General features: G+C 47.6%; 1 protein-coding gene across 1 annotated transcript; it reads right to left on the reverse strand.

Moving 5' to 3' along the window:
* Window positions 1-1,684: 1,684 nt before the first annotated feature.
* On the reverse strand, window positions 1,685-8,024 carry LOC140398007 (interferon alpha-F-like). The gene is made up of 4 exons (XM_072486245.1): window positions 7,893-8,024; window positions 4,549-4,638; window positions 2,092-2,331; window positions 1,685-1,979 (listed from the first exon to the last, which is right to left on the reverse strand). Exons 1-4 carry the CDS (start codon window positions 8,022-8,024, stop codon window positions 1,881-1,883), a joined length of 561 nt encoding a protein of 186 aa, XP_072342346.1. The 3' UTR covers window positions 1,685-1,880.
* Between the last annotated feature and the right edge of the window lie 2,272 nt (window positions 8,025-10,296).

Consider the following 10,296-nt stretch of genomic DNA (forward strand, 5'->3'; position numbering starts at 1 on the left):
CCACTCCCAAAATCCAAACCCCGACATGATGAGCAAGCTTGTCTCTGAACCAAGAAATGTGTCAATACCACCTTCTTACAGCCCCAACCCCAAGAGAACAAAAATATAATAAAAAGAGGCTATACAATGAAGCGAGAAACAATGGAATAAGGGAAATGGAGGGGCTGGTTTAGCACACTGGGCTAATTAGCTGGCTTTTAAAGCAGACCAAGGCAGGCCAGCAGCATGGTTCAATTCCCGTATCAGCCTCCCCGAACAGGCGCCGGTATGTGGCGACTAGTGGCTTTTCACAGTAACTTCATTGAAGCCGACTTGTAACAATAAGTGATAAGTGGATTTCAAATGGAGGATTACTTTGTGAATGTGTCTGGGAGTAGAAAATGCAATGGGCCCAGGTGGTTTGAATCCAAGTTCAGGCGAGCAGAGGCGGAAGACAGAGAAGAAATAAACCACTATTGTCAATAATATTTTGGAACGCTGCTGAACGAAATCCCCCCCCCCCCCCCCCCCCAAACTCCCAGTCAAACCCTGAGTGGAAAACGTGGCTCACCCAGGCCTTCAGCAGCCTGCTCTGGTCCGGCACTCACAGGGGAGTTTCTTGTAGGAACACCATACCAGGCCCCAAACTCCTTAAATGTCAAAATAATTTCTAAACTACAAGTGGCTAGTGGGCTGTACACTGTACAATCATTCCCCTTCATACACAGAATCCCAATCCATCCTCCTCAGACCGGGCCCAGCTTCTTCTCTCTGACGAAGGCCTCCGCCTGCTCCGGCATGTTGAAGAAATAATCCTTTGAGTCCGTTGTGACCCACAGTCACACTGGGTAAACCATCCTGAATCGCACCACCTTCACCTTGTTGAAGGCCGCACAGCTCAACGCCAGCTCAATCCTAATGTTCTGATATATCCACACTGTGTACCCATCCCAGTCAATATTAACCTACTCCCAAACCCTCTCCTTCCTTTGATAGCTGTGAACGCAGATAATCACCCCTCTTAAGTCCACTAAAACCATAAATACCTCTTCCCTCCCAATGCTAACTTGTTCAATTATATCAAATTTATAGTGAAGAAGACCAATGAAAAATAAAGATTACTCCAGCAAATGTGTGATATCAAAAACAATTTATTTGCAAATGTATGCTTTCATTCAGTATAAAAAGATTCCAGGTTTATAAAAAAATATTATTTATTTCCCAACATTTAATAAATATCAATAAATTAAAATGAGGTAGAATTATTTGACCTTGTGGTGAACAGAAAGTAAAGGTGAGTCTGGAACGGGAATGGGGTCAAGGGTCGTTTGTCTGCAACCCACCCTTGAGACTGAGGAAGCCGGGAAAGCAGAGCTGAGGATTGGCTGGACCATTCTCAGTGCAGAACTGTCATTGGAGGTTCAGCAGCGACAATAAGGATCTCAGTGGAAATTAAGTGGGGTTTGACCCACCAATCAGTGTTATCGTCGAGCCAAGCTGACAGAATTGTTTAATTACAGACACACTGTAAACATAAAATATAATACTTCTCAAAAAAGTGAGGCCTTTGAAATAACTATTTCTTGTTTCAGACTGTATCAAATGTGTCATCGAAATATCTTCTTTACATTTGTGAGTTTACAACCTTAAAAATCTAACATCTGTTGGACGAAGACATCATGGCCACCAATTTAGCTTAGCACATATCTGATGAGGATTTCACAACAGAAAAATATTGCAGCGATAAATATTAATAAATTAAAATAAATAATCAAATAGAAAATTACATCAAGATATTCTTTGCTCTTTGTCAGTCACCACAGAATTCTGTTTTTATATAAATAACAGCCAATTTAAATAAATTATTCCAGTCTCTGCTAAACATGCGGTTGGATATTTTTTCAATTTCTTCTGCTGACTTGTGCCATTAAGTAAAGGAGCTGTTGTAAACGGGCCCTGGTCTCAGTGCGGATTATTTCCCAAGCACAGTTGCTGAATGTCTGGAAAAAAAGAAGATATTTTAAGGAAACCCCATTGGAGAATCAACAGATTTAAATACGGTCAAATAAACTACAAGCCAATAATCACACAGTCAATTATCAATTGTCCCACCTTCTGTTTGAGAAACTTCCTCAGTTTCCTGAAGTATTTTTGAATGGTGGAGTTTTTCCTCAGTCTGGCCTCTGAGCCCTGTTTCCTGACACATTCTTCCATCTCACTGAGCTGGCGGTCCAGGAGAAGCCTGAAGTTTTCCACCGTGTTCCGGTCCCAGGTGACTGAGCGCAAGTTCATGCTGTAGATCTTGCTGATGTGACGCAGGGTCTGATGGACAATCTGGATCCTGTCCTGTGTCTGGGGAATATATACACAATCACATTAGAGATTATGCTTTTTTGTTTTTTTAATAAATATTTTCATTAATATATTTCATTAATGAAATACAAAATAACAAGAAAAATAAACACATTTACGGACATAAAATACAGAAACATAAAACAACCTCTCACAAAACCTGCCACTCCCCTCCCGTCACCCCCCCCCCCCCCCCACCAGTAACTAAAGGTGACAAATTCCTTGAAATGGACAATAAAAGGCTGCTATCTCCCGTACAACCCCGTCGAATGCTCCCCTCAACTTGTCTTTGACTTTCTCAAGGAATAGGAACTCAATCAGGTCCCCAAGCCAAACCGAGGCATTGGGTGGAGGAGGCAAAGACCTCCATCCCAGCAGAACTCACCTCCGAGCAATGAGCAAGGTGAAGGCCAGGACATGGCCCCTGCCCCCGTTTGCAGCTCTGATTAGTCTGACACCCGAAATATGGCCGCCAAAGGACAGGGCTCCAGCTCAAACTGCAGAGTCGCCGACATGGTGCTGAAGAAGGAGACCCAAAAACCCATGACCTCGGGACAAAACCAGCGTTATCAGGAACAATTCACGCCCAGCCAAAAAAGAAGTCTGTAGGACTGGAGACGGAGAGTTTGCTTAAAGAGTTAGGTCTTTAGGAGGAAACAAAAAGTGGAGAGAAGCGTCAGGGAAGACGTAATTCTTTGCTAGGCCAGACAGCTGAAGGCAGGGCCACCAATGGTGGAGCAGTGGACATCCAAAATGAGCATCACTTGAAAATTGGATCTGACATCCTGAAGGTTTTAAGCCTAGAGGAAGTCATAGAAAGACGATGAAAAAAACATGGAGGGATTTCACAGCAAGCATCAGAATGTTAAAAAAGAGAGTTATTGCTGCACACTGAGAGTGAATGTCGCTCTGCGAATGCAGAGCTGATGGCTGACTGGGATTCTGTGTTGTTGGAATATTTAGAGATTATGAGTTTTTCAAAAATAAACTTAAGAGTACCCAATTCATTTTTCCGAATTAAGAAGCAGTTTAGCATGGCCAATCCACCTACCCTGCACATCTTTGGATTGTGGGAGTGAAATCCACGCAAACATGGAAAGAATGTGCAAACTCCACGTGGACAGTGACCCAGAGAGAGCCAGGATCGAAACTGGGACCTCGGCGCTGTGAGGCAGCAATGCTAACCTCTGTGCCACAGTGCTGCATCAGAGATACTGGAGTTAAGTTATGTTACAGCAGTTATTTGAGCATGTTCCAGTTTATAGACGGTATAAATTGGGAGGCCAACCTGGACAGTATTAGAATAATGGAGCTCCCCTTCCACTCCACTGCCACAACCCCATAACCCCACCTAACGTTTGGACACTAAGGGACAATTTATCACGGCCAATCCACCTCTCTTGCACATCTTTGGACTGTGAGAGGAAACCAGAGCAGCCGGAGGAAACCCACAGAGGCACGGGGAGTACCTGAAAACTCCACATCGTCAGCCAAGGCCGGAATTAAACCCGGGTCTCTGGCGCTGTGGCAGCTGATGCTTCACCCTGAGTTGCTTTCTGGGCAGTTTGTTTTTATTTATCAGTGGGAGTTTGTCATTGTTTTCGACTCTCAGGGAAGGGCGCAGAGGCAGGTCTCACACCTCCTCAGTCAGACAGGAATTGGACCCGCGCTGGTGGCTGTATTCTGGACTAGCCAATGAGCTAACCGTCCCAACCATATCAAAACAGAGCGACAGCAGTGACCATCGAGTGAATGCAATGGAAAGTTGACAGGCAAATTGTGTGGAATCCAGAGATGAAAGGACCTGCCTGAACTGAATGGGATGATTGATGGTAAGAAGTGGATATAGATAGTGAGGGAGTAAGAGGGAGAAGACGGAGATGGTAATGGGGAGTGAGCTGGTTAAAGGAATTGAGATGATCAACAGGCACAAGTAACCTTTGAATGGTGCTGCAGATTTGGCAGGCTCCCCCTGACAGGGTGCATTACAACTCAATGAGGTTCCACTCCCTACATCAGTCTGAGGGAACGAGGAAGAGAGTCTTCACACGGGGGTTTGAGTTCAACCCGGACTCAAAGCAGGAGCTCCCTCATTTCCACTGACAACTTCAATGAGCGACCTGTTATGTCCGACCTGGATTACGGTGGTTGGTCTTAATCGTGTTTTTCGTACATTTCTGATGGAATAAATGACAATAAGCCCCGGTGTTCACTCACCTGCAAACCCTCCGACAGTTTCACCAAATTCAAGGGCTTGGTTTTCAGCGCAAACCTCTCCCTGACACATTGCCGAGGGAAGCGACGGCCCTGAGAGCAAAGACAAACATTGTGTCAACTCAGATCAGAAATAGTAATACTGCAGATTCGCTGATCATTAACTGTGCAGCGCTGCAAACCCCAAAACCATTTTCCTGATAGAATGTTTCAAAACAAACGGACCCAGTGCGATTGGGAATTGTTTCTGGCTCCAGCTTCAACTCATCATTTCATTCAGTTTCTCTGTGTTGAGAACTTGCTGTAACTGAAGCCTCTCACAGCCCAGACTGAGAGTCCCGGACAAGAGGAGCAACACCGTCCCAAACCTCCAAATACTCGCCAGAGCCATGAGCAATCGAGCCAGAGTGAGACACGGAGCCGGGCATCAGACACTGACCATAACCGGGTTCAACTCCGAACAAATGTTGTATTTTCACCGACAGAATCACCGGGAGTGAAAATGCAGCAGGAGCAACCGCCTAAACTCTCCTGTGCGTCTGTGTGTGTATCTGCCAGTCTATCTCTGTGTGTGTCTGTGTCTCTCTGTGTTTCTGTGTCTCTCTGTGTGTCTGTGTGTGTGTCTGTGTCTCTGTGTGTGTCTGTGTCTCTCTATGTGTCTCTGTGTGTGTCTGTGTCTCTCTGTCTGCATGTCTCGCTGTGTGCCTGTGTCTCTCTGTGTGCCTGTGTGTACATCTGGACTGTGTTGGGAGGAGCTCTCTCTGCCATGCTCTCCGTGTTAAGAGGAGGGTCTGGCGATGTGCGTTGTTACGTTGGAAAAGTGAAATCTGGTTGCGGGAGTTATTTTTCAGGAGGCGAATAGTTAGTCTGCTCACTGTGTACGGAAAGGAATCTGAAAGCTGGAAATTCCTGAACCGGGACGGGAAGATTCCAGATAGAAAATCATAAGCAGCGCTCGGTTCCAACTCAAAGCCCCAACAATTTGTAACAATATTATTAAAATCAATTTTGGAAAAGCAGATGGTTTCCTTCAAGTTAAACGGATTCACATCAAGGGCACAGTAAAGGGATAGTTGGTTAGAACGGTTTGACTGTAACAAAGGTTAACCTCCCCTCCAGGTCCTTCTCTATCTGTCTGCACCTTGACATGGTTCCGTCAGGCCTCAGCACCATGGTCCAGTTTTGGCTGGGTGGGTTGGGGCTCTGCTGTACTCGTTTGGTTTTATTATCTATCAAAACGTAGGCAGAGAATTTCCTGCAATGGCTTCTGTTCCTGCTGAAGGACGGCTGCATTACCTCTGGTGTCCCCCAAGGATCAGTCCTTGACCTCTCCCATTTCTCAGCTACATGCGACCTCTCAATTACATTAGCTGAAACCATCCGGTGTGCTGATTAAACTAATTCGAGGTGAATCTATTGAAACATCTCAGAATATGAGGGGGGTTGGCTGGATACAGGCTGAGTGGAAGATGCCCCCTTGGACAGGAGTCTAGATCTAAGATGCACAGTTTAAAAATAAAGAGTCTCCCATTTATGATGGAAGTAAGGAGGAATTTGTTTGTCTCAGTGGCTCAGTAGTCTTTAGAATTCGCTTCCCCAGAAAAGTAACCCCCTCGGTCATTGCAGATATTCAAGGCGAATCTACAAGTGAGTCACGGGGGAGAGGGACAGACAGGAAAAGTTTTTTTTTAAAATATAGAGCACCCAATTATTCTATTCCAATTAATGGGCAATTTAGTGTGACCAATCCTCCTAATCTGCACATCTTTGGGTTGTTGGGGATGAGACCCATGCAGAGACGGGGAAAATGTGCAAACTCCACACGGACAGTGACCCAGAGCCACGATCGAACCCCGGTTCTCGGTGTCGTGAGGCAGCAGTTCTAACCACTGCATCACCGTGCTACCTTGGACAGCAAGGAAAAGTGAGGTTAAAGTTACCAGCAGATCATAGGGGCAGCATGGTGGCACAGTGATTAACACTGCTGCCCCACATCCAGGTTCGATTCCAGCCTCTGGTGACTATGGGGAGTCTGCACGTTCTCCCCGTGTCAGCGTGGGCTTCCTCTCACAGTCCCAAGATGTGCAGGTTAGGTGGATTGGCCATGCTAAATTGCCCCTTTGTGCGAAAAATGCGCAGACCATGTGGGGTTATGGGGTTAGATCAGGGCAGTGGGTGTAGGCAGAGTGCTTCTTGAGAGGGTTGCTGCAACTTCGATGGGCCGAATGGCCTCCGTCTGCTCTGTAGGAATTCTATTCTATGGATATTACTGAATGGCAGAGCGGGTTCTATGGGGCGAATGGACTGCTCCTGCTCCTATTGCTTATGTCCTTCCGAGCCGACTGATGGCATTGTCTTGGTCCCCAATACAATGTCTCTTCCCCAGTCACTGACACCAACACTCTCCCTGGGAACTGCCTGGGTTTGGTGTCATATTTGATCCTGAAATGAGTTTCTGACCACATCCGCGTCACAAGTAAGACTGCCCACTATCACCCCTCAAACATCACTTGTCCCCCCTCTCTGGCTGAGCAACTCTGCAGCTGAAAGTTCATCCATACCTTTGTAACCTCCGTGTTTGGTCACTCCAGCACGTGCCTGATCGACCTTCCACATTCTCCCCAATCTAAACCTGAACTCATCCAAGTCTGAGATGGATTTGTCATAAATCATAAATCTTGTTCTCTCTGCGTACCTGAGTTTGCTGATTTATATTGACCCCGAGTTAAGCAATGCCTCGATCTTTAAATTCTCCTACTTGTTTTTAATTCTTCTGTGTGTCTGTAATCATCTCCAGCCTCAAAACGCCCTGACACATCTGCCCACCTCCAGATCTGGCCTCCTGTGCACTCCTGGTTTCCAATGTTCATTATTTGAGGCGGAGCCTTCAGCTATCTTGGCGCTAAAATCAGGAGTTCTACCGTAAACCTCTGCATTTCTCCAACTCCCCTTCCTATGGTAAGACCTTCCTGAAAAGTTATATCTTTAACCAGCTTTTAGCCATCTGTCCTTTTACTTCCTTACGTAACCTGATGTCAAATTTACTTCACTGTGTTCCTGATAACACCGTGATTGTTTGATGACATTAAATACAGATCATTGATGTAAATGGACTGTTTCTGAATCCTCTATCACTCCCGTCCCCAGATCACAATCCCTCTTTTCTGTAAACCCTCCTCGCCTCAGTGTCCACTTTCTATTCACCCCTCAGACCTGATGTGTTTTTTCACACATTTAGATTCTATCTCCCCCAGAGGTTTGTTTTCTCTTTCTCTCCTGATATGACTTTGTAAAACATACAGACACTGTTTGATTCGAATCCGGCTCTGGCTGTAGGTTCAACTCACCATTTCATTCAGTTTGCTGAGTGCCTCTGTGTTGAGAACTTGCTGTAACTGCAGCCTCTCACAGCCCAGACTGAGAGTCCCGGACAAGAGGAGCAACACCGTTCCAAACCTCCAAATACTCGCCAGAGCCATGAGCAATCGAGCCAGAGTGAGACACCGATGTGAAAGATGAGAAAGCGGCAGCTTCGTGGTTCAGCAGCGAGAAGGGCTCTTGTGAAGCGAATGAAAGTGGGAAAGTCGAATGGGAGCCGTTTGTGATCCGGGAGCGAGCGCCTGTGTTGGCGAATGGAGTGAGTGTGAGTGTGGACTCTGCTGGGAGCTGGCTCTGGCTCTGCCATGCCGTCGCCTTTAATATGTGGACATGACATTGGAAAAGTGAAAATGGGCTGGAGGATTTGTGCTCGAGCTGCAGGAGGTCAATAGTTTGTGCGGTTTCTCTCTGAGGTCAGGAAGCTGAAAGCTGCAGACTCCGGAAGCAGCGAGTGGGAAATCCCTGGGAGAAAATCACAAGCAGCGCTGGCTTCCAGCTCAATGTTGTGAAGCTTCACATCACCCGGGGGGCAGTACGGTGGTGGAGAGGGAGGCTCAGTATTGGGGGGACAGTAAGGTGGTGTAGAGGGAGGCTCAGTATTGGGGGCAGTAAGGTGGTGTAGAGGGAGGCTCAGTATTGGGGGCAGTAAGGTGGTGTAGAGGGAGGTTCAGTACTGGGGGGAGGGGGCAGCAAGGTGGTGTAAAGGGAGGCTCAGTATTGGGGGGGGCAGTAAGGTGGTGTAGAGGGAGGCTCAGTATTGGGGGGCAGTAAGGTGGTGTAGAGGGAGGCTCAGTATTGGGGGGCAGTAAAGTGGTGTAGAGGGAGGCTCTGTATTGGGGGGCAGTAAAGTGGTGTAGAGGGAGGCTCAGTATTGGGGGCATAAGGTGGTGTAGAGGGAGGCTCAGAATTGGGGGGCAGTAAGGTGGTGTAGAGGGAGGCTCAGTATTGGGGGCAGTAAGGTGGTGTAGAGGGAGGCTCAGTTTTGGGGGGCAGTAAGGAGTTGTAGAGGGAGGCTCAGTTTTGGGGCAGTAAGGTGGTGTAGAGGGAGGCTCAGTTTTGGGGGGGCAGTAAGGTGGTGTAGAGGGAGGCTGAGATTTGGGGGGGCAGTAAGGTGGTGTAGAGGGAGGCTCAGTATTGGGGGGCAGTAAGGTGATGTAGAGGGCGGCTCAGTATTGGGGCAGTAAGGTGGTGTAGAGGGAGGCTCAGTATTGGGGGCAGTAAGGTGGTGTAGAGGGAGGCTCAGTTTTGGGGGGCAGTAAGGAGGTGTAGAGGGAGGCTCAGTATTGGGGGGCAGTAAGGTGGTGTAGAGGGAGGCTCAATTTTTTGGGGGGGCAGTAAGGTGGTGTAGAGGGAGGCTCAGTTTTGGTGGGGCAGTAAGGTGGTGTAGAGGGAGGCTCAGTATTGGGGGGTAGAGGGGGAACATGTATTGGGGGCTGGATTTGATCATCCGGATTATAGAGACACTGAGAGCGGGAATCCGGTGCGGCGGCTTTTCGAGCTGACCCGGGGCCCCGTTGCTTCTGAAATGCAGCGGGACCCGGTGTGTTCACATCGCGCTTGTCCTCTCCACACTTCACAGCTTGAACATTGCAGAGAGCCCGGCTCAGAGCCCAGGCTCCCCGCTTCATGGACACTGACTCCGCTCCCATTGAGCTGTCCCACAATCTGCTCTTTCACTGGCACAACTTGCTAATTTCCCGCTGCTTTTCTGGAGCCGTTTTCAAGAGTTTGACTGAAAGAATATTTCATCTGCTCCGATTCCGAGGGCGAAAGTGATCCGGCTCCCTCTCCTTTCACCCCGTTTCTTTCTGTCTCTCTCTCTCTCTCCCGGGAAAGCGGCCGCCTCAGTTTCTCTCTGGAAATGAACCTTGTTGTCAGTTTGTTCCGAAAGCGAAAGTGCCTCAGGGAAAGTTTTGTCATTTCCGAGAGGGAGGAGAGTTTGTGAAGAGAGCAGCTCCTCACTGAGAGGCCTGAGGGGGAAATGGGAAAGGGTTCCGGATATTCGGGATCTCCCCGCAAATTGCAGGTCAACTTGTGTCTGCTGTTGAAGTTGTCTTGGCGAGTTGCTGCAATTAATCTTGCAGATGGTGCTCACTGCTGCCACTGTGCGGCGGTGGTGGGGAAGTGAATGTTTAAGTTGGTGAAAGGGGTGCAGATATCCTCATCGCAACATTTGACACAATTGTGGGTTAGATTTTTTTTCTTTCCAGAAAATCAATGTGTGGACAGATATGTTCGTTTATCCTCAATTTTGTCCCTATCTGCCCACATGAACCGTACCTAAACTGAGGTTATTTTCTTAAATGTTCCACTCCGATTCATTTGCCAATCACCAAACGTGACATCTGCCATGAACCAGACCAATCAGGCTGA

Source organism: Scyliorhinus torazame, chromosome 21 (assembly GCF_047496885.1).
Source record: "Scyliorhinus torazame isolate Kashiwa2021f chromosome 21, sScyTor2.1, whole genome shotgun sequence".
NCBI classification, from domain to species: domain Eukaryota; kingdom Metazoa; phylum Chordata; class Chondrichthyes; order Carcharhiniformes; family Scyliorhinidae; genus Scyliorhinus; species Scyliorhinus torazame.

Excerpts from the sequence above, each read along its gene's own strand:
- LOC140398007 (XM_072486245.1), bottom strand. The coding sequence starts at position 8,024 with ATGGCTCTGGCGAGTATTTGGAGGTTTGGAACGGTGTTGCTCCTCTTG. Across the intron at positions 4,639-7,892 it reads TCAGCAAACTGAATGAAATG|GGCCGTCGCTTCCCTCGGCA; the intron begins GTGAGTTGAACC and ends CTTTGCTCTCAG. Across the intron at positions 1,980-2,091 it reads GGAAGTTTCTCAAACAGAAG|ACATTCAGCAACTGTGCTTG; the intron begins GTGGGACAATTG and ends CTTTTTTTCCAG.